Source organism: Podarcis cretensis, assembly GCF_951804945.1.
Source record: "Podarcis cretensis genome assembly, chromosome: 17".
NCBI lineage: Eukaryota > Metazoa > Chordata > Lepidosauria > Squamata > Lacertidae > Podarcis > Podarcis cretensis.
The window spans coordinates 23,647,857-23,672,411 of NC_137187.1; the positions used below are offsets into that span (position 1 = coordinate 23,647,857).

Consider the following 24,555-nt stretch of genomic DNA (forward strand, 5'->3'; position numbering starts at 1 on the left):
TATGCACTTAGCAAAAAAAGAGAGAAAGAGAAAGAGAAAGAGAAAGAGAAAGGGGGCGAGCGTCCCAGGAGGAAAAGGACTTTGGCAGTCCCACCTCCCACTGAACCCAATGTGTTTTGACTATACAGTATGTGGATTAGGCTGTAGGCGCACTCCCCAGAATGTAAACCCAGCGTAAGTTGGGGCATACTGTACTTGGGATCTCAAAACACTTAAGATCCTTTGCAGTTACAGCTTTGTTTTAACTGGAGTTTTAGCACATTAAAGGTTTTCTGAAATCTAACTTTAATATGCATCTTGTAAGGATTTCTGAAAACTACGTAGGTTTTCTCCTTGTGTGAAATAATGTATTGCTGTGTATGTTGGATGAAAATGGCTGTTGGAAGTAGCACTTGGTCTTTTTATGCTCAACTTTCTTGTTTTATGTTTAAAAAATGGTATTTCATTTAGTTTTAGGTTGTTTTTTGGGGTAAATGATTATTCACACAGGTTTGTCGCCTTAATCCATCTAGTAATTTCTTTTGACTTTTCTAAGGTTCTAAAATGTGTTTTCTGTCTTCTAGGCCAAAATGTCAGCATGATTGAGAACTGACTCAGAATCTCAAGACTTTACTTAAACATTTGATACGTGAAAGGAAGGGGTTTAGCAGACCACTAACCATGGCAGACCCTTCAGCCGAAGTTCCCTTTTCTGTGATCACACAACCACAGCTAATTGAGGTAAGCAGAAACAGTTACAAGATTTTTACTAAGCTCTGCTGCTAAATTTTTATGTCTGTGCAATTGTCAAGCTTACATTTCTAAGCTCTCATGTAAAACAATCATGTACCATACTAAACGGCGAGAGTTGACAGTTGGTCAGCTGAAAAGGACCCCAAGCTGTGACATATTTTAAGCTTTTTCTAGCTACCACGACTGATAGAGTTTCTAAAGTGTTTTTGGGGGGTGGTGGGAGGGACTTAACTTAATTCAGCTAACATTTTGCAAATGTAGTATAGGTAGAACCATATCTGGTTTTGCAGTACAGGAGGTAAACTGGCTAGAAGCCAACACAGATACAGCTTTGTGAAATATCTATATCCATTCTTAAAGGACAAAATGAGGGAAGCCTTTCTCAGATGATTTTGAAATAAAACATATATCCAAGATGTTGATAAACTGTCACTGTAAAATGTACAGTTGATAAACTGCAAACTGATAAAGATGTTCGTGAAATTCTGTAATGTGTAGACAGTGCATGTTATTGCTAAGGAGTCGTGTATCCTGAGAAGTAATTCTCTGACAGCATTTTTTTCGCTTTTGGTATGCCTGTTACAGAATATGCTTGTCAGCAGAGTAATTGCACTTTATATTCATTCCCGTCAAACCCCACCCCACCCCCCAAATGATTAACCTTCCAAAGTTACATGAAGATGAATTGTAGTGGCTTAAGATAAGATGGAAAATATGTGAAAAGCAAACAAATTGAAACAACCAGGGCAGCCTCCAAAAGCAATGTTTTATAGAATGCCAAGTATTTTCCCCTTCATGATGTAGAACAGTTAGCACGTAATGCATATATTGAACACTAAGGCTATAATGAAATTGTGGTCTCCTTGCCTGACCTGACCTCAGTGGGTCACTGATAGAAAACCCATTTTTCCCAAGGCCTCAGATTTCTGTTTACTTAGTTGTATAAGCTGTTTACATATTTTTATCCCCTGGGAAGGTTCATCAAAGCAAGTAAACCTTAGCTGAATGTCATCTATGTTTGCAAGAGTCTAGTATATTGCCAGGATTTTTTTAAAAGTAAAAAGTTTGGTGGTGTGATCATGCCCCCTAAAACCTTCTGTCTCCTGTCCAAAGGAAATATAACTTAATGGGGTCTGGATAATGGCTTTGCTTACTTTATCTGCCATTCCGTGAGTTTCACAAGTTGATTGTTCATTACCATCTGAGTGTTATGGTATTTCATACTGAGGAGTGTATGTCTATAAAAACCAGGCAGCATTGAAAAACCCACTTGCACATCACTTTAAACCATAATTTAAAATACGGTAAGTTGTTCCACCCCTACTCCTGGTTACCAGAGGAAACAAACTACAAGATGGCCTTCTCATTATTTGTGGTTTGTTTCTCTGAAGTTGAAGAAAAGCAAATGTTTAAAATAAACTGTGGTTAAATGTGATGTGCAGACCTACTCAACTTTGCACTGTTTTGAACATCTCCACTGCACAAGCATTTCAGAACAATCTTGCCTACATTGACTCCCAGTACGTTTCCAAGCACAATTCAAAGTGTTGGTGTTGACCTTTAAAGCCGTAAATGGCCTTGGTCCAGTATATCTGAAGGAGCATCTCCACACCCATCGTTCTGCCCGGACGCTGAGGTCCAGTGCCGAGGGCCTTCTGGCAGTTCCCTCACTGCGAGAAGCGAAGCTACAGGGAACCAGGCAGAGGGCCTTCTTGGTGGTGGCACCTGCCCTGTGGAATGTCCTCGCATCAGATGTCAAGGAAATAAACAACTACCTGACATTTAGAAGACATCTGAAGGTAGCTCTGTTCAGGGAAGTTTTTAATGTGTGGCAGATGGGTGGGGTACAAATAAGTTGTTGTTGTTGTTGTTGTTGTTGTTGTTGTTGTTGTTGTTGTTGTTGTTATACCTCCCCCACTTGCTGTTTTGGAGGTTCTTCCGGTTCCCCACCCCCCTACAAGCCAGTTGTGTGGGGCATGGACAATTCATGGCATGAATTGCTGTTTGCTGAACAATTCACAGAATAATAGTTAGCATGTTTTATTACATAGTTGGAGACTGTGAGTTTGAGAATGCTAACCACATTTAAAAATCATAGCCTGATTGATTATATAAGGCCAGAATAGGCAGTGCATTATTTTTTTCCTGGTTAGAAGCAGCGTGACAGGGCTGTCCCGCCTCTAAGGGAATGAGACCCATGCTTGGCTTTCTGACACCACAGCAGAAAAGGAAGTGTGGCAGGAGGGAGGGCACGAGGTGGAGTAACCCAGATGAGCACAGTAGGGTTTCTGCTGATTACATAAATTCTTTGGGAGTGTGTGTCGTGTGGGTCATAACTGTCTTGGCCACCACTATTTTTGTATGCTGCCCCTGGATTCAGCTTAACACAATTTCAGCCCTGATGAAAGAGTGTGCTATGTTATTTGTATAAATGACAGTGATAAAATACTGGAAGTAACCCTTAGGGAATGTGGCACTTTGAGTTTAGGCTATTCCTTCACTCTTTCTCAAGAAAAAAGCCATTTGAGGGTTAAGGTCAATATGACTTCCTTGTGCATATTCTATTTCTCTCTCTCTCTCTCTCTCTCTCAAGCTATTTTCATTTTGTTGTTCCTTTGTAGTAATTTTACAATGAATAAATAGTAAGGAAGGTCAACACCCTATTTGGTTTTTTCCTGGCAGTCTGTGGAGGTTTGTAATCATAGCTTCCAACAGGGTCTCTTATGGTTTGTAATCATAGCTTCCAAAGAGGTCTCTGACCTCCTTGACACACAGTTGTTTCCACAGACTCCCAGTTGCTAAAAATCCCTTTTTGGTAATGCACACTTTGCACAAGCTCCTCTGTCACACACAACTGTCCAGCTCATATGACTTTCTTCGACAGTTGGTGCATATTATATACTCAGGTTTCAAACTAAAATGCAAATAGGAGAAAATAGATAATGGGATTTTCTTGAATTTTTCCTTTCGTCCTTGAAGATAGGAACAATAATATTCTGCTTTCTAAAATACTAGCAAGGAGGTACAAGACAAGATTCAAACACCAAGATGTTGAAACCAGAACTTCCTTCAAAGGCTAATAGTTGGTTTGCTTTTTATAAAACAAGTAAACATAGAATCATGAAGATGGTATCTTAAAATGCCTTCTGCTTGGAGTTCAAAGTGTGACATATTTTGCATAATACTTTAGTTGGAAGAACTGTTTGCTTCCAGTTGTTGACTGCTTTGGAATAGTAGCTGGCTGGATCAATGACTGAAGGATAATGGAATCTTATTTGGCATATTGTTGTTTTCTTAAAATAAATTACAGTTTGTGTATCTTATATTTTATTGAATAGACTGTATTTAGAGTTTGTTTACTTTTAAATTCCTTTCACAAAGAAGAAAAAGTTCCTATCTAAAAAAGACCTCTTTTATGATATCTTATCTTCATTTACTTATTTTCGTGACTTCCTCGCACCTTCCTTTTTTGTGTTCCAATTAAAAATTTATTCAGCAAATTCATAACCTCATGTTTTATCCTTAATTATTTATCCACACAAATTCTAACTTCACATTTTCATTCAAAATCCGTTCCTGAAATCCAACCTAGCATACCATTTGCTCTGAACCAAAATTTAGGAACAGTAGCAAGTTTTTAAAGCTTATCAGAAGAATAGGAAACCACAATCCAATTTTCTCATACTACAGCTCTTAAATCCTATATATTTATTTGTTAGGTTATTGTGACTTTCTAGCACTAGTAAGCGAGGCAATATAGGGTTCATACAACTCAGTACATATTTGCCAAGGACAGAAGTGTTTGACTCCCAGCCCATTACAGTGCAAATCTTCTTTGTCCTTGCAAAACCAAAAGTGGTGGGTATAAATAGTGGGAATGACTGAAAGTGGTATGTTCTGGTACTTTAAAAATGTCTAAATATAAATATACACAAATTTATTATGTGAATGGAATGAATGAAGAGAACCAGAGAATAATGGAGATAGATAGTTGGCGCAAAAGACAAACAAACATTAAGGGACAGCGTGAGCAGAAGGGAACAGCATGGATTCCACAAAATGAAATTTTCATGTTGCGTGGCAAGTTCCCTCCCCCATAAGAAATGAAGACACAGGACACGTTATTTAAGGTTAATGGGCGTAAATGGCCACAACTTTATTGATTATAGAATTGAAGGTATTGGCCTTAGGCATTGGCTCCTATCAACTACCCGGCATGGTGACCGGGAAGGGTTGAACACTAACCGTGGGGGTCCTGTTGAAGTACGCCAACTAGGACCCCACGGGTGTCACCGCTCGTGGGCGTGCCGGTGGCCCTTACCTTACTAGGTCTCGGACAAGGCAACGCCCCCGGAGTCCTCTACTGGACTACCCTTTTCCTTGGGGGAAGGTGATGGCATTTCCTCCCCCCCCCCGTCCATTTGCATAAAAATTGACCCCTGCCAATGCCTAACCGCCAAATACCGTGAAAGTTGTGACGTTTGCTACGAGGTAGGCAAAAAAACCAAAAGGCTGGAAATTTGCCAACTTGGAAAAATTCCTACCAGGCCCCTTGCGGCGACCAACCGAAGTCCATAGCAAGGTCATGTCTGCCTAACCTGAGGGTGGGTGGGATGGGAAAAACTTCTCGGCTGCCGAGGAGTGAAGAGGGCGGACCCAGGGCGTGCCTGGCCTTAAATACCATTAGGCCACGCCTCCCCGGCCTGCCCGGGGATTCCCTAGATCTCGCGGGGGCTGAAATGCAGCCCCCACGCATGTGGGAGGGGCCAGCCCGCAACCCCCTCTCCTCCCCGAGGCTCGGAAATGGCTTTGCGTGGCAAGTTCCCTCCCCCATAAGAAATGAAGACACAGGACACGTTATTTAAGGTTAATGGGCATAAATGGCCACAACTTTATTGATTACAGAATTGAAGGTATTGGCCTTAGGCATTGGCTCCTATCAACTACCCGGCATGGTGACCGGGAAGGGTTGAACACTAACCGTGGGGGTCCTGTTGAAGTACGCCAACTAGGACCCCACGGGTGTCACCGCTCGTGGGCGTGCCGGTGGCCCTTACCTTACTAGGTCTCGGACAAGGCAACGCCCCCGGAGTCCTCTACCGGACTACCCTTTTCCTTGGGGGAAGGTGATGGCATTTCCTTCCCTCCCGTCCATTTGCATAACAATTGACCCCTGCCAATGCCTAACCGCCACTCGAGCGGAGCTCGCCGCCAGTACCTTCAGGCCTGTAACCATTCCCTAATCCCTGCTATGATGTCTCCCAACCATATATCATTTCTGGCATCATTATTATTATTATTTTTTCCCTTTGCCTTAATTTTCTATTCAGCAGAAGAATAGGACAAAGCAGAGGCTCATAGTCTAATGCTTATCTGCTAATGCTATCTCACTGCTTGTTCAATGAATTTCTGTTACGTATTATTCAATTCCAATGTATTCTAACTTTAACGTGTTATTGTTATTATATCAGGTTTATTTTTATTTTTTATTATTTTTTATTTTTTATATTTATTTTTTTAAATGGCAGCCGCGACTACGTGGGGAATGTCCTCTTTCCCCCAAAAGAGTGCCTCACCTAAAATGGCCGCCGGGCCGAACCACGTGGTTAATTTAAAATGGCGGCTGTGACTACCCAGTGAATGTCTCCTTCCCACGAGAAATTGCCACACCTAAAATGGCCGCTGGGCCAGACCACGTAGTTAGTCTATAACAAAAGAGTGCCCCACCTTAAATGGATGCTGGGCCAGACCACGTGTTTAATTTAAAATGGCGGCCGCGACTACCTGGTAACTAAGCAACACCACTATCAACTTCCGGTTTTAGAGATTTTTTTTATTTTTTTAAAGACAATCAAGACGAACCAGCAGCAAACAATGACCCTGTGTCTAAACAATAATCCTCAGCCTGCTTGCGCTGCGCTAAAGCCCACCACAGAACCCCCCGGGAGCCAGCGGAATTCCAAGACTATGCACACTAGAATCGAAGACCCGTCCTACTTTTACAGGGAATTCCCACTGAAAATTGCCTGTATTAAAATGGCTACCGTTCCCCCGACCACGTGGTAGTTTAAAGGGCTACCTGGAAGAGACCGCTACCAAGCAACCCACCGCCGAAGGATTCCCGGGTTCCCCTGAGTTTTACTCACGTGTGTACCCTGGCAAACCCTGGGAAACCTGATCCGCCGTGCGCGCCGTCCCGCAGTAGCAGGGAAAGGTATCCAAAGTAGAATCCGAAGGCAGAGCCGGGCTTGCAGCGACAAATGCAGGAGGCCGGCTGGGTGGTTAGCGATTGAGCTGTGGTCCCGCCAGACAGTTGATCGCGGTAGCGCGCTCCGTTCCTCCCGCCAGTCAGCTGTGATCCCACCAGACAGCTGGTCGCAGTAGCGCGCTCCGTTCCTCCCGCTAGTCAGCTGTTCACAGTAGCGCGCTCAGCTGCAAGCGCTTTTAGCCCCAGATAGCTTGCGATCGGAGAGGAGCTCGGACACCCGAAGGAAAACAATTTCTCCTAAAGATTCAGCTCTAAATGCTGGATGGAAGCTTCGGCTTTGCCAGGAACGGCTAGCGCTCGCTGCAGTGAAGCTCCACGCGGTAGGAAGAAGCAACTTCGGCAACGATGGGATCAGCTGGGAAAAAAAAAACTTCTCGGCTGCCGAGGAGTGAAGAGGGCGGACCCAGGGCGTGCCTGGCCTTAAATACCATTAGGCCACGCCTCCCCGGCCCGCCAATTGGCGGGCAGGGGGAAGGCACGCCCGGGAATTCCCTAGATCTCGCGGGGGCTGAAATCCAGCCCCCACGCATGTGGGAGGGGCCAGCCCGCAACCCCCTCTCCTACCCGAGGCTCGGAAATGGCTTTGCCCAAACCCACAGTCTATACAGTGTAAGGTTTACTACCATGCAGCTGGGTAGCGCAAGCAGGCTTGAGAATTTACATTTTCTGCACCTAAGTAATAGGGCTCCCTATACAGTCATACCTTGGATCTCGAACAAATCGGCTCCCGGACGATCAAAGCCCAGAAGTGAGTGTTCTTGTTTCTGAATGATTTTTGGAAGCTTCCATGGCTTTGGTTTCTGAATGTTTTGGAAGTCAAACGAACTTCCGGAACGGATTCCGTTCGACTTCCAAGGTACAAATGTACAGGGTACCTCGCAAGACGAATGCCTCGTAAGACGAAAAACTCGCAAGACGAAAGAGTTTTTCGTTTTTTGAGTTGCTTCGCAAGACAGATTTCCCTATGGGCTTGCTTCGCAAGACAGAAACGTCTTGCAAGTTTGTTTCCTTTGTTTTGCAAGTTTGTTTCCTTTTTCTTGAAACCGTGCATTCAGGGGGTGCAGTTGTGACTTGACTTCGAGGAGCAACTCATAGCACGCGGTGTGGTAGCCTTTTTTGAGGTTTTTGAAGACTTTGGTGATTTTTGAAGCTTTTCCAAAATCCGTGCTTTGCAAGATGAAAAAAATCGCAAGACAAAAAAACTCGCAGAACGAATTAATTTCATCTTGCGAGGTACCACTATAATTAACTTTGAAAAAAGTAGGCAATATTGTCTGCTGGGATATTCTTAGCTGAAGCCTTTCAAATAACTTAAGTCTATTACAGAGGCAGTGATAGATTGCATACTCCTGTTGACTTTTCAGCTCCTGTAAGATTTCCATTGAATAGTTTTCAGACTTGCTAGTTCCACATAGTCTTTTAGCTAGAAACTGAAATCCACTGATGTTCTTACGTGTAATCCTGCCAGAAGAAATCTATTACGCATTGCATTCTCTAATTACTTACAGCATGCATACATATGGCCACACTAGAAGACACAGTTACATTACAGACAAAACTAGTTTAGCAGTTGTTCCCTTTTCTTAAAGAAGCCTTAGAACTATAATTCTGCGAGGAAACTTGGAGTTCGCTAACGGATAGAATGCAACAATTTCATCAAAAGATGTTCCTTAGCTTTGTACGGGAGAAAGTACCCCACATAAACTGGAATGATATATATTTAAATTGTCAGAACACTTTTTGTTTTCCTCACATTAATTCTGAGGGTGCTATGTAACTGAACTACATTATTCATTCATTGCTATCCTTTTGTGCCATACATGCCTAAGGGAATGTTTGGTTCTTTATCTTTTTTTATGTTTCCCCTCCTTTGATTTTTTTGCTGCTTTCCTTGTTTTGTACCCATAGAAAAATACAATAAAACTGTTTATTAATAAAAGTTTTAAAGTTTGTAGCGCAGTGATAGTTCATGCAGTACTGGCTTTTATCTGTTACATTTATTTATTTTTTACCCATAGAGGTAACTTTTGTTCAATACTACACATTACTATTAGAGATGGGCAAGCTCTCTCTCCCTCATGTCAGTTTAGCTCAGAAATTAGTTGAGCTACAGTATTTCCAAAACAAGTCCCAAGCCAACCCAGTCTTGTCATGCCCTAGACTGCCCTTCTCTTTAAGGATAACTGGCCAAGTTTAGTGGCACTGGAAGCAGCAGCACATGGGGAGAGAGAATTAGAGGAATCTATCCCTCCAGGACCAGATTAAAGTCTCTTGGGCATATGAGCTCCATCTCCTGCAGCTTCTCCCAAGGTCCACCTGGTCCACCAGGTCTTTGGTCCTGGCACATAGTTATGTGGCACAAACCTCCCCACATCTCTCTCCCCTTGCCCTACCTCTTCTCTCACCTTCAGCAGCCTGTTAAGTTATCTTTAAAGTGGAGGGAGGAAGGTGGGTTGGGAATTGCATGGGCCGGTGTGGAGGGTAGGAGTGAAATTGGGAATTCTTCTCTGGCTCAGATTATAACTCGGGGCTTGGGAATGCGTTGAGCTTTTTTCCTTTTTCCTTTTTGGAGGCAAGGCGTTGTTTCCAGACCTGAGCCCAGATAGGTTCACCAGCATCACTATTCAATGCATATACTTATTGTGGAAATATATTAATAGTATCTAGAACAAAATTGGTAAATTTGAAATGGATACCAGTGACTACAGATCTGACATATACTGTTAAAGTAGACAGATTCAGCTCCACCAACATGTCATTTCCCATACGTTCTTTTTTTTATAACAATAGTTTTAAAGCTTTTGTTGTTGTTTCTTGTTTTGTTCTTTGATTTTGATTGCCTGTTCTTGTGGTCTTTCGTTTTCTAGCACTGCAGTACTTCAATATCCTAACTTCTAATTCTGCTCTGTCTTCTTCTTTTCAGTCTACAGTGATGAGCGAACCCCAGTGCTACTACAATGAAACCATTGCTTTCTTTTACAACAGAAGTGGGAAGTACCTAGCCACTGAATGGAACACTGTGAGCAAGCTTGTGATGGGCCTCGGGATTACAGTATGTGTCTTCATCATGCTAGCCAACCTCTTAGTTATGGTGGCCATCTACGTCAACAGGCGTTTCCACTTTCCTATTTATTACCTAATGGCTAACTTAGCTGCTGCGGACTTCTTTGCAGGGCTGGCGTATTTTTACCTAATGTTTAACACAGGACCCAACACTAGAAGACTGACTGTAAGCACCTGGCTCCTTCGCCAGGGTCTCATTGACACTAGCCTGACAGCCTCTGTTGCCAACTTGCTGGCTATCGCCATTGAGAGGCACATCACAGTGTTCCGCATGCAGCTACATACCCGGATGAGCAATCGGCGCGTGGTGGTGGTAATTGTTGTCATCTGGACTATGGCTATTGTCATGGGTGCCATACCAAGCGTGGGCTGGAATTGCATCTGTGACCTCGCCCACTGTTCCAACATGGCACCACTCTATAGTGACTCTTACTTGGTCTTCTGGGCTATTTTCAACCTGGTCACCTTTGTAGTCATGGTGGTCTTGTATGCTCATATCTTTGGGTATGTGCGCCAGAGGACTATGAGAATGTCTAGGCACAGTTCTGGACCACGTAGGAATCGGGATACCATGATGAGTCTTCTGAAGACTGTGGTCATTGTGCTTGGTGAGTACGTTTGGCAGATTTTCTTTTCTCACAGCCATCCCGAATGGGACACCATTCAATCCTTGCTGGGAAGATGGAGGACTCATTCCCCGCCAATACTATTGTTGTGTTGCATTTCAAGAAAATGCTGAGTGTTAAAAGTATTTCATGATGTAAAATACACATTTCAATTGTGCCTTGTTCTGTGACTGTTTATTCCTAAGTCTTCCAAGTCATAGACTGCTGGGATGAATGACTTGCTCAGTTTGCATTCCTATTTTTATAAGATCACTTTCACCAACACCTAACACCAGCATTCTAAATTGTACAAGTTACAGAGTTAACTTCCCTCCGTCCTGCACCCCAGCTGTATCCAGCATTTATCATGCAGGTGGAAGTGCCGCTGCAATCGTGGAAGGCCTTCCACATGAGCTCCAGCTATTGATGCTACTAAAGTACAGTGGTACCTCGGGTTACAGACGCTTCAGGTTACAGACTCTGCTAACTCAGAAATAGTACCTCGGGTAAAGAACTTTGCTTCAGGATGAGAACAGAAATTGTGTTGCAGCGGCGCAGCAGCAGCAGGAGGCCCCATTAGCTACAGTGGTGCTTCAGGTTAAGAACAGTTTCAGGTTAAGAACGGACCTCTGGAACGAATTAAGTACTTAACCTGAGGTACCACTGTATGATCTTCACTTGCATGTATAGCATATGGTGACTCTTCAAAAAGGAAGCTGCACTCATGTCATGGAGATGTGCTTTTGTGCAATGAGTTTAAGATCAGAGGTTAAGTGCTTTCGTTTTTGAAGAGCCTGTGAATTAAGTTCTTAAGTTGAATTAAGTTCTTAACCTGAGGTACCACTGTACTGTGGAAAGGAGGCTCACTGCATTGGCTTCCTCCTTGCTCATTGGAAGGGACACTTAACTTTTAAGGCATAAGAAAAGCCCTTCCATGTTTAATAAATAATAATAATAATAATAATAGTTTATTATTTTTACCCCACCCATCTGGCTGGGTTTTCCCAGCCACTCTGGGCAGCTTCCAACAAAATATTAAAAAACAATAGTCTGTTAAACATTAAAAGCTTCCCTAAACAGGGCTGCCTTCAGATGTCTTCTAAAAGTCTGGAAGTTGTTTTTCTCTTTGACATCTGGTGGGAGGAGGGCGTTCCACAGGGCGGGTGCCACTACCAAGAAGGCCCTCTGCCTGGTTCCCTGTAACTTGGCTTCTTGCAGCGAGGGAACTGCCAGAAGGCCCTCGGCACTGGTATGGTATACAACAAAATAACTATCTGAAGATATTATATTTGGGTCTTTTTGTTTGATAGTTAATGCCTAGCATGTGCAGTTTAGCATGTCTTGATGCCAGATGGTTTGCTGGCTATTATTCAGCATCCTTTTATTCTGTTGGTTCAGTATGAAGATAACTACATTCTGAAAGCTGGATGTACATTCAGGCAGTTAATAGGAGTGAAATGCTCATTTCCCCCTGCTGAAAATATAACAAAGGCTTTGCATGTTAATGTTAGTCATACCCGACTAAGCCTCACTAAGTAACAGTGATGATTCTTACATTGTTTTGATAGTAATTGTTAGGACCGGAGCCAGCACGTGCTGTGGCTTTCAAAATATTTAAACACACACATAGCTCTCAGCAGCATCAGCCCTCATTTTACAGTCTCTCTCCAGTGTTTACATGCACAGGGATGTGAATTTAATCATGGTCCATTATCCTTTATTAATTATTGTCTGTGGGACTGAGATGTACTTCTGTTTATGAAGCTGTTAACAATAACTTTGCTAGCTATAGAAAAGAAGATTATCCCTCTTTTCCCCTTAACATATCTGCAAACAATATTGTAAAAAATACAGGAAACTTAGGCAGCTGTTATACTAAAAATCTTGGAAGTTAAAACTAAAGAAGAGGATTTTCAGGAATTGGTGTTTGACTATGAGTGAAAACTAATTTCAAGGAGAGATACTAAGTTGACTTTGCCTTTGGCACAGAAAGACAGGACATAAATATCAACACAAATGGGAAAAAATTAATTCCACTTATTAAGGTGTAAGGCTTGTTGATTTGAGCTGGATTAACTTCTGAGTAAACAAGTTCAGGATTGTGCTGCATTTAGAAGCACTGCTTACTTCTAAGCAGTAGCGGATGGCATGGTGCAGCCACAACACTCACCTGATCCCTCATCAGTTGCATCACTGCCACTTAACCTGAAGGTGGAGGTGCAGGGGCAAGGCCAACACTGCAAACACACCAACAGAGCCAGTCTGGCACTCTTGCTAGTGCGTTTGCACCTCACCACCACCTTGCCCCTCTACCTCCCAGAAAGCAGAAGTGACACGGACAACCTGGGGTCAGATGAGTGCCACCACCTGGCCATTATCTAAGGCCCCATCTGCACTATGTGCTTAAAGCAATATTATACCAATTTAAGCAGTCATTGCATAGCACAGATGGGACTTAAATAAGCATGTTTAAGACTGCACTACACAAACATGGGTGGCGTGTTTAAACAGCGTGTGGCGCTGTGGGTTAAACCACAGAGCCTAGGACTTGCCGATCAGAAGGCCGGAGGTTCGAATCCCTGCGGCGGGGTGAGCTCCCATTGCTAGATCCCTGCTCCTGCCAACCTAGCAGTTCGAAAGCACGTCAAAGTGCAAGTAGATAAATAGGTACCGCTCCAGCGGGAAGGTAAACAGCGTTTCCGTGCACTGCTCTAGTTCACCAGAAGCGGCTTAGTCATGCTGGCCACATGACCCGGAAGCTGTATGCTGGCTCCCTCGGCCAATAAAGCGAGATGAGCGCCACAACCCCAGAGTCGGTCACAACTGGACCTAATGGTCAGGGGTCCCTTTACCTTTTACACAAACACCAGGGGATGCCAAGTGCAAATATTGTTTTGATGGCTTACAAGAAGAGGTTGCCTGGTTTTTCAGAGGTGGTAATTAGTTTTAAATATATAAAATAAAAACATTACCGTATTGGCCCAAATATAAGCCGTACCCACAAATAAGTCGCACTTTTTTAATGGAGGGGGAGAGAGAAAAAAGACAATACCTGGGCTGCTTCCTTCCTCCTTCTTTCCAATGGCTTAGGGAAAGCTTGGGAGCGGTGGGCGGACTGTGCGCCATTGCCCCGCTGTCCCAGGCTGCTCTCTTGGGAGGGGGAGCCACGCCGCTTTGCTGGTGGCATAAGGTCATGAATATAAGCCACTTTTTAACTTTTCACAGTTGGAATTTGGGGGAAAGGTGTGGCTTATATTCAGGCCAATACGGTAATTTTCTTTAATAAGGAGAAGAAAGAAATGTGTTTGATGGTTTCCTGAGACCATATTTTTAGAATTCTATGAAAGCTTAAGCAATTTTATAATTAAAAACTTGTAAACACTTCTACAGAGTTCTGAACACATTGAGAATAAATAGCTACTGAGATCTGTCACATCATATCTGAATATAGCACTGATTGTTATTAGGTTTATATTCTTTACTGTTAAGTTATGGGTGAACATATCAGACGACACAGCGATTCTTCAAACAGCTCTTGTTTATTCACAGGCCAGGACAGAACTGAACTGAAGGGTTCAGTCAGCCTGCTTATATAGAGCTCCAGTACAATATAACTGTAACAATTTTATAAAACTATCCAATCACTGAACGTCACTTTCAATCCCTTATTTGCATAACTATCTACAGTATCCCCCTGCTGGCCCAGGGTGAGAACTTCAGTACATAACATTTACCTTTCCTCCAAGGAACTCAAGGTGCTGTATGTGGTTTTCCCATTTTATCCTCACAGTCCTGTGAGATAGGTTAGACCAGGGGTCAGCAAACTTCTCCAGCAGAGGGCCGGTCCACTGCCCCTCAGACCTTGTGGGGGGGGGTAGACTATATTTTTTTGGGGGGAGGGGGAATGAACAAATTCCTATGCCACACAAATAACCCAGAAATGCATTTTAAATCAAAGGACACATTCTACTCATGTAAAAACACGCTGATTCCCGGACCATCCGCGAGCCGGATTTAGAAGGCGATTAGGCCAGATCCTGCCCCCGGGCCTTAGTTTGCCTACCCGTGGGTTAGACTGAGAATGACTAGCGCTGTGAGTTTTATGGCTGCGTGGGAATTTGAACTAGGTTTCCTCAGTCCTAGTCTGAAACTGGACTCTAAGCACCACATTGTACTGGCTACCCAATATCTGCCTGTCAACCCAAAGCTGTAGTTTTTGTTCAGACAATTAACAAATCTGAATAGTACCCCAAGTATACATTATTTTTTAGTGTCAGAAGCATGGCTGTATGGTGTTCATCACCAGTTTAGTAGGCTTCAGAGAAGTGGGAGCATAATACTTTCTGTCTGGACTTTCAGATTTAGACTTCCATAACTTATCAAGCACTTGGGTTCTTCCAAACTGAAATGTTTTAATGGAGTTCCTGAGTAGAAGGTCAACCTGCTAATTATCCCTCATTTTTAAAGAGCTGCCATCACTGAAAGAGCAAATGAGTGGAAAATTCTGCATTCTACCTCAGGCATTTCTTTCTGTACAGCATGAATGGCAATGTTAGCGATCTGTCTCTGCCAAGACTGTATTTCCTAGTCTTGGAAAAGCTAAATAGGCCTAATATATGCTCTCAGACATGCGTGTGGAAAAGATTACTGAATGTTTATCCGCATGTTGCATGGATTTTTCCAAATAAACTTTTGGCTTTATGCATCAGTAAACCTTGTATACAATACTGTGTGGAGACAGAGAGAAGTACTTCGGCTTCTCCATTGCCCTAGCAATGAGATGCACCTGGTTGTTGCATCTGTTATCTGAGACAAAATGAAGGCTCTTGTTGCGAAGGAGGAAAGGGGGAAAGAAAATATTTGTGTTCTTTTAAAGGAAAAGTCCCTGCAGCTAGCTTTTAAACAAAGTTTGAGCTGCCTTAACTCTTTTTATATTGGGAGAATTAGGTACACACCAAATCCGATTACTGGATAAATGGCATTTTAATGTCTGTTGCATGAATGTGTGGCAAAGAATGCCTTAGAGTCGTGGCCTTCATGTGGCAGAATAAATAAGTGTGCGAGTTCTCCCTTCACACAGCTAGGAACATAATCCGAAGATGCTGCAAGTCATTCAGCCATCGCAACAGCTTTTGGACATTGAAAGAGGAGGCGTCCTAACGACAATCGAAATACAGTGGTACCTCAGGTTACATACGCTTCAGGTTACATATGCTTCAGGTTACAGACTCCGCTAACCCAGAAATAGTGCTTCAGGTTAAGAACTTTGCTTCAGGATGAGAACAGAATTCGTGCTCCGGCGGCACGGCAACAGCAGGAGGCCCCATTAGCTACAGTGGTGCTTCAGGTTAAGAACAGTTTCAGGTTAAGAACGGACCTCTGGAACGAATTAAGTACTTAACCCGAGGTACCACTGTATGATCTTCACTTGCATGTATAGAATATGGTGACTCTTCAAAAAGGAAGCTGCACTCATGTCATGGAGATGTGCTTTTGTGCAATGAGTTTAAGATCAGAGGTTAAGTGCTTTCGTTTTTGAAGAGCCTGTGAATCCATTTAAACCCACATTGTATACAGGCAACTTCTCTTTCTTTCTCTCTGAAGTAATTCCCTTTTTAGTATAGTTGATTGGGGGTGGGGGACACAGATCTTTCCAATGAACAGAAAAGCGTTTTCATCCATCCATCCCCTCTGTACTCACAGAAGGGCCAAACAAGAGAATCTTGTTTATCTGCCCAGTAAATGCCTAACATTGTGCCTGCCATCCCTTTTACAGCCTCGCTTTGCTCCAATAGGATGGTTTCCCTTCTCCAGATGGGGGAAAATCTGCTCCTGGTGGCATGAGTGATGTGGGATCCAATCGAGTTTCACAAGAGGGTTCATTGTTTTGACTTATGACTAAGATGACTTGAACCTCTGGCTGGAGCAGTCGGGAGCTGGCACACTGCATCACCCCACAGAATTGCTGAAATGTTTAATCTTGGGGCAAAGTCAAAACAGAAGAGATCCCCCCCCCATTCATGCTCTTTTTGTGTTTTCCCCCCTCCGAGTAAAATATTTTAAACAGAAGGAAATGATTTCATAGTTTGAGCCCTTTTCTCTTTTTAACAAGGCTGCTTTTGAAATAGCTAAAGTAATGGAGAACATAAAACTCCTTCTCCATAGCGTGCCTCTTTGCTCTGGGGCTTACATAGAAATTGATTTATATAGCATACATAGGCATGAAAATGGACCTTGGTCAGGCAGTGATTCAAAGCCTAGCAGAAAAGTTTTAAATTTGAAATGTGCTTTAGAAAAGAGAGCTTACGGGAACATTGTTGGTGCAGTATGCTTGTGCTTCAAGCAAATTGAAATACTAGGCATCCTTTCCTGGATCCAAGGCCCTCTGAGTAAATTTGTCCAGGATTCAGGTGTTAAAAGACTATTTTTTTTTTAGTTTTGTGGAATTTCCAAGACAAATAAAAATGCACTCAGTACATTAGCTAGGCAGCCCAGGAGCCACTTAAACACAGCTCTGTCTCATGCCACTAATGGAGCATGGAAGAAATTTGCAGTGGACTGGCCACATCACACAGTACAACAACTTTGGACCATTGTTGGAACAGTTGTCATTGGGAGGGCATTTTCTGAGGCACTCCATAACAAATATTTTCACCTGGTTTGCACATAGTACTAAACCATGGTTTATTAAACTGGCTTAGCATTATGTGCCAACCATGCCCACATACTTGTTGTTGTTTAGTCGTTTAGTCATGTCCAACTCTTCATGACCCCATGGACCAGAGCACACCAGGCACTCCTGTCTTCCCCTGCCTCCTGCAGTTTGGTCAAACTCATGTTGGTAGCTTCGAGAACATTGTCCAACCATCTCGTCCTCTGTCATCCCCTTCTCCTTGTGCCCTCCATCTTTCCCAACATCAGGGTCTTTTCCAGGGAGTCTTCTCTTCTCATGAGGTGGCCACAGTATTGGAGCCTCAGCTTCAGGATCTGTCCTTCCAGTGAGCACTCAGGGCTGATTTCCTTCAGAATGGATAGGTTTGATCTTCTTGCAGTCCATGGGACTCTCAAGAGTCTCCTCCAGCACCAGAATTCAAAAGTATCAATTCTTCGACGATCAGCCTTCTTTATGGTCCAGCTCTCACTTCCCACATACTTAACTTTGTAATAAATCTAGATGCCAACTTTGCTGCCACATACACCCGGACAACATCATTATTGGCCCCAGTAACATCAAACATACCATCTCAGGCCTATTTAAGTGTTCATCTTCCAACATTATATATGCTATCAAAATGCCAACAGTGCCCTTCAGCTCTCTATATTGGACAAACAAGACAGACCTTATGCCAAAGAATAAATGGACATAAATCTGACATCAGGAATCATAAAACAGAAAAACCAATAGGAGAACACTTCAGTCTCCCAGGACATTCTATACAAGATCTTAAAGTAGCTGTCTTGTTGCAAAAGAATTTTAGAAATACACTTGAAAGAGAAGTTGTTGAATTACAACTCATTACCAAACGAAAAACTATGGAGAGACCTGGTCTGAATAGAGAAATTGGATTCATGTCCAATAAAGCTAATTTTGATCATCTATCCCTTTAAAAATCCCTTGCCCTTCCCTGTGGAACCAACTGCTATCATTAGCAGTCATCAACAGTTATAAGGCTATAGTGACCTCTGCTTCACAATATCTGAAGAAGTGTGTATACACAAAGCTCATACCTAGAAAGTTTTTACTTAGTTGGTCTTTAAGGTGTTACTGGAACATCTTTCAATAATTTTTAAAAAATCTTTCATCGTTGTTATTTATTATGACAGACCAACACAGCTACTACCTACCTTTGGTTTGTCTACTGCCAATAAACCATGATCTGAAGCCATAGCATCTTGTTGCCTTACAAACTGTGGTTTGTTTTAAGTATGGCTTGGCATTATGCCTGAACAAACCCATCCACATTTCTTTAACCATAGTTTGTTTGACCACCACACCCCAGAAGTTCGCCAAACTATAAGGTGTGAGAGCAGCTGGAAGGCAGATCAAGCTGTGAAGAGACAGGCTATGGTTTGTTTGATCATCTGGAGGCTAGCCTGTGGTTTGTTAAACAACCGTGGCTTAATGTTATATGAAAACTAGGCCATTTAATAAATGTCCCCTTATGCAGTGGAAGCAATTAACATAAAATGAAAGCTGTCTTATCACTAGTCCAGCAGTCTCTTTCCCAGAGTAGCTAACCAGCTACCTATGGAGAGCCCAAAAGCAAGGCATATCGGCAATAGCCATCACTCATATTGTTGAGTGTCGAGACCCCGCAGCCACCCCCTCGTTGGAAATAACTCACACAAGGACACGGATATTAGGTTTATGTTTTGGGGCAAATTTTGGCCACAACTTTACAGTGGTACCTCGGGTTACATACACTTCAGGTTACACACTCCACTAACCCAGAAATAGTGCTTCAGGTTAAGAACTTTGCTTCAGGATGAGAACAGAAATCAGGCTCCAACGGCACGTCAGCAGCAGGAGGCCCCATTAGCTAAAGTGGTGCTTCAGGTTAAGAACAGTTTCAGCTTAAGAACGGACCTCCGGAATGAATTAAGTACTTAACCCGAGGTACCACTGTATTGAAATTACAGAATGTGAGCGGTATTGGCTTAGGCATTGATTGGACCTGACTATATCTGACTCCTGCCCATTGTGCAGGAAGTCCCAGTAAGGGTAAGCCACCGGTGGGGGGGGGGCTGTCGATGCGAACCAACTCAAGCTCCCCCTGGCGTTCCCGTCGGGGTCGTGTCAAGGCCTTAGCCCCCCAGCAGGGCTTCAGACTAGATCAACACCCCCGGATTCCTTTAATGGAATACCCTTAAGCATGGAGGGGCAGGTGATGGCCACACCTCCCCTCCCCCACACAAGATCAAAGCAAGGCATATCGGCAATAGCCATCACTCATATTGTTGTCTCCCAACAGCTTGTAACTGAGGCAATCTGCCTCTGATCCTACTAACCGTTGATAGACTTCTCCTGCTTTACTTTGCATGAGCAAGTCACCTCCACATCCTGTGGTACTGAATTCTGTTGTTTCGCTGCATGCTGCCTTTTGTCTGTTCTGAATCTCATCACTCTTCATCTCCAGTGGACGATCTGAGGTTCAGTACTGCAAGAAAGGGAGAGGGATTCTCTGTCTACATGCTTCGCACCATAAATAATTGTACACAGCGACTTAAATAATGAGATGAATACTGAGTCAATTGCAATAATGTGCCACATGAATAAATTTTGTACAGACATATATATGTGCACATTGGCTTAGACAGGGACCACTGTCTTTAATAAAACATTCACCTTATTGAATTTGGCTCCCAAGAGGACCTCTGACACAGCAGCGTTGGTGTTCCTAGAGATTTTGGAAGATAACTGAGTTTTGTAAGGGTTTTTGAATGGCCAATGGAGCAGATCATTGTTTGCACAGCTGCAGTGAAAGAATGCCTGTTAAGAGTGGGTATTCCAAGTACTTTGAAGTGTGTGAGTGAGAGAGAAAGGATGGTTTTTTTCATTTGCACAATAGCTTCGTTTTATACCCACATGTTCTGTTAAAAAGCATGTATCCTAGTCTCCTCATACATTTTATATTACCTGTTTTCATTGCTGCCTGATCACCATAACTGTTAACAATAATTCACTTAATAGTTTAGTTTGAAATCACTTGTGAAACTGAAAGCAAAGTAGGCTGGTCAAACAAAGAACCTTAATGAAAGATTGATTAGTCAAAATGCCACCAAATAGAACAGCTGGTTTTCTTCAGTATTTTCAAGTAAAGCATATGTTAAATAACTTAAAAAGAAGATACAAGTTAGTAATAAATTAGACGATTTTTGAACTGTTAATTACAAATGTAAATCAGTTGCCAGGAACTTTAGCACAAATTTGTAAAATCATTGTGGAATCAGAAACACTTAGTAACCATTACCAGGCAAAATGGAAGGCAGACATTCTAAGAATAATACCAGTAGAAAAATGGATATGGAAATATATTCCATGATTTACCTTCTGTAAGAATCTTCAGGATTTTTCTTGGTAAAACCATCACTCAGTGGGATTTAATACCAGCCAGACTGAATAGAATTTATCCAACTTGGACTGAACATTGTTGGAGATGTAAAGTGTCCGGTACAGATCTATTTCATGTGTTATGGGAATGTCCCATAATTAAGATCTTTTGGCAAGCTGTTTTACAACAAATAAGAAATATCCTTGGCTATGGGATCAAGTTGGGATTTTGTTTGGTTATCTTAGAGCTACTACATCAGAGGAAGATTTTGAAAAGGTGTTCTTATTTATTAATGTCAGCTAGAATGCTAATTTGTCAAAACATGGGGAAAAAACCTAAACCACCATCTATAGACACTTGGATTTCTAAGGTATGGGAAATTGTCTATATATGGTCAAGCTGACAGGCACAATTACAGCAGCTTTAAGTTTGGGTGTCTGTTTCTGTTTTGTCAACCCTTCCTGATTACTAACGGCAACGGCCATAGAATTGTAGAATTGTGAAGTTGGAAGGGATCCTGAGGGTTATCTAGTCCAACCCTTGCAATGCAGGACAGATGGCCATCCAACCTCTGCCTGAAACCTTCAATAGAAGAGTCCACCACTTTCTGAAGGAATCTGTTCCAGTGTCAAACAGCTCTTACTTTCACAAAGGTCCTCCTGGAATAGCATTAGCCTTTTTTGCTGCTACAACACTCCATTGACTCATGTTAAGCTTGTGGTCAATCAATACCCCTGGATCCTTCTCACATGTACCCCTGGCAAGCCAGGTGACCTCCCATCTTCTGTTTCTGCAGCTGGTTATTCCTGCCTAAGTGTAGAACCTTACATTTGTCCATATTGAAATCCATTTTGTTCATTTTGGTCCAGTTCCCCAATCAGTTAAGGCCATCATGAATTCTGATTCTGTCATCTGTGGCATTAACCAACCCTCCCAGTTTGGTGTCATCTGTAAATTGGATGAGCACCCCCTCAATTCCTTGATCCAAGTCATTTTCAAAGACATTGGACAACAACGGGCCCAGGATAGATCCCTGTGGCACCCCACTTACGAATTGTGAATGTTATGTACTGAAGTTCTCACCCTGGGCCAGCAGGGGGATACTGTAGATAGTTATGCAAATGAACGATCGAAAGTGACGTTCAGTGATTGGGTAGTTTGTATGCAAATGAAGGATCGAAAGTGACGTTCAGTGATTGGATAGTTTTAGAAAGTTGCTACAGTTACGTAGTTCTGGAGCTCTATATAAGCAGGCTGACTGAGCTCCTCAGTTCTGTTCTGGCCTGTGAATAAAGAAGAGCTGTTTGAAGAATCGCTGTGTCGTCTGATATGTTCACCCACAACTTAACAGTGAATATGTCAGAACTGATCGAGTTCCTGCTTATGTTTTCCCCTCCGCCTTCAACTCTTATTTACTTTAAATTTTTAAAAGGTGGTATATTGCTAAAGTGAATATTTGACTGGAGTGAGGCAAGGTTAGGTCATGACATGAGCATTCTTTGTTATCTGGCAGTGTGATGCTTTGTTGGCTTTTAAAAATAAAGATAATACTGTGTGTTAATGGAACCCTAGGAAAGCAGCTGTCTTTCAGAGGTGACAAAGGCTCTGCAGCATAGCTACTCATAAAAAAAGAGAAAAAGATGTGGTGACAAGCTGTGAAACGAAACAAAACTAAAGGGCCAAGAAGATCTAATAATCTTTGGATGTCCACACTAGCTCATTCTCACATTCAAAAATTGTCCAAGAACAATGGGCAGTTGACATCTCATGCTCTTCTGAAACAAGGTTCCTCCAGCTCAGAATATAAATGGCTGTAATATTCCGGAAAAAAGGAGGAAAATATTTCATATATTAAAAAAAGAACAATTGGACATTATTTGCCTGCAAGAAACACATGTGACTAGGCTTCATAGAAAAGTGTTAATAAATAAAAGACTGGGCCAGGAATTTATATCTTCGGACAGAGTAAAGAAGAGAGGTGTGGTCATTTATGCAAAAGAAAGCCTGTCACCCAAACTCCTATTCAAAGATGAGCATGGAAGAATTTTGGCAATTGAGATACAACATCAAGGAGAGAAATTTTTGATATTAGGAATCTATGCGCCAAATGAGGGGAAATCGGAATTTTATAAGAAGTTGCATGAGACCATGCTGGACTATTTGGACTATAACAACATCATTTTAATGGGAGATATGAACGGGGTCGTATCAACCAACATGGATAAGTCACAAAGCCAAAATGTTACAAAAGATGGCAGACTACCAAAGACTTTCTTCGAAATGACAGACAATATGGACTTAATCGACATTTGGAGAACGAAGAACCCCTTGGGAAGAGAAGGAACATTTTTCTCTGAAGCCCAGCTGACTTGGACAAGAATCGACCAAATATGGTACTTTCCCATGGAGCAGTTGGCACAAGGTTTACAACAGGCGAGGATGCATCAGGGAAAGAAGTGTATTTCCCCCCAAATAAAATTAAGAGCTTTCAGAAAATGCCATAGGTGCAATACAGAAGTGCAGCAATGATAGAAGTCTGGACTAGAGTCCATAACTAATGGTGTGAGGAAACTCCTCAGTTCCATTGTGGGAATTCTAGGCAGAAGAGCCATATCAAAAATAAAGAGGATTGTAAGCTTAGGTACACATCCTTAACATACATCTGCATACTATTTTCACGGGTATCATCAGTGTCAAGCAACTGAGAGTGTGCTAAAGCAACATTCTAAAGTCTTAGCAAACCTTGAGTCAGCCCTTGAACGGTTAATCCATGACCTCATGTTATTGTTTCAGTGTTTCTTATTATATTTGCCATCTAAATTGCAGGCAAACCCATAAGGACATTAAAAATTATTGTTCTATGAGTGGCAGCTACAATTCTAATGATAGAAACAGATGTGTAAGCTGCAGCAAGATTCCTTGGTGGCTGTATTTTTTGGCCTTTGTGCACTATGCTCTCCCCCCCCCTCATGCTGCTCCCCCCCCATTTAGGGTGAATTCTTTTTGCACTCATCTGCCTATTATTATTATTATTAATACTAGTACTATTATTATTTACTTAACCACCATCTCTGAGATATAGCACAGCTCCAGAAGATTTTACTGAGTTAGGCAAAGCCTGAAGCTGGAGAAAAGACATTCTTGAGTGGATGGCTGCTGAAAGAGAAGAACTATTTAATTTCTTTTTAGCTGGGTTTTTCATCAACAGTGCTTGTTATTTCAGCTCAACCAAGCATTAGGAGCCTCCATTGCTTTTCCACATGGCATGGCTGCTCTTACATTTAAAATCCCCTCTCTTTAGTGGAAAACTTCCATAGTAACTCTGGAATGCTAAGGAGTGCACTGGGGCTTACAGGCTGTACCTGACCCACTTAAACCCCTCTTTAAAAATATATATCAAAATATCAAAAAATGTGTTGTGAATTGAGAGATACTTCCAGAATGGACTGTTTCTAGAACAGACACTGAATAAAGGCTTTCGAATAAGGAAAACTACTGCAGGGTCACCACTGAACCCATGCATTCTTAAAGGAGATATTATTCTTTTCTGATATATTCCTCTTCCTTGCAGAAAATATTAATTAGAACTCAATTTAGGGTGTTTACAAAGGTCAGTATAATTACAGAGGTCAGTATAATGTGGCCTCAGAGTTATTCGTTGAGTATCTGAGCTCTTAACACTGAATGAAAAGTGCTGTTGAAATTACTAATAGAAATTACTGAGCCAAAACTCACTGGCAGAGTACCTGGTTTGCATACAGAAGACCCCAGATTCAACCCTCAGCATCTATAGGTAGGGTTGAGAATACCCTGTCTCAAACCTGGGGGGAGGCAG

General features: G+C 42.4%; 1 protein-coding gene and 1 long non-coding RNA gene across 2 annotated transcripts in view; both read left to right on the plus strand.

Annotated features, from left to right (window-relative positions):
• LPAR1 (lysophosphatidic acid receptor 1) overlaps positions 1-24,555 on the plus strand; it is a 59,151-nt gene that overhangs the window by 21,061 nt on the left and 13,535 nt on the right. The window contains exons 2-3 of the mRNA XM_079959675.1: positions 564-720; positions 9,924-10,671. Of these exons, the coding sequence (XP_079815801.1) occupies positions 661-720; positions 9,924-10,671 (808 nt within the window). The 5' untranslated portion in view covers positions 564-660. The remainder of the gene's footprint in view (positions 1-563; positions 721-9,923; positions 10,672-24,555) is intronic.
• Positions 1-24,555, plus strand: part of LOC307206619 — a 143,335-nt gene that overhangs the window by 9,405 nt on the left and 109,375 nt on the right. The window lies entirely within an intron of this gene.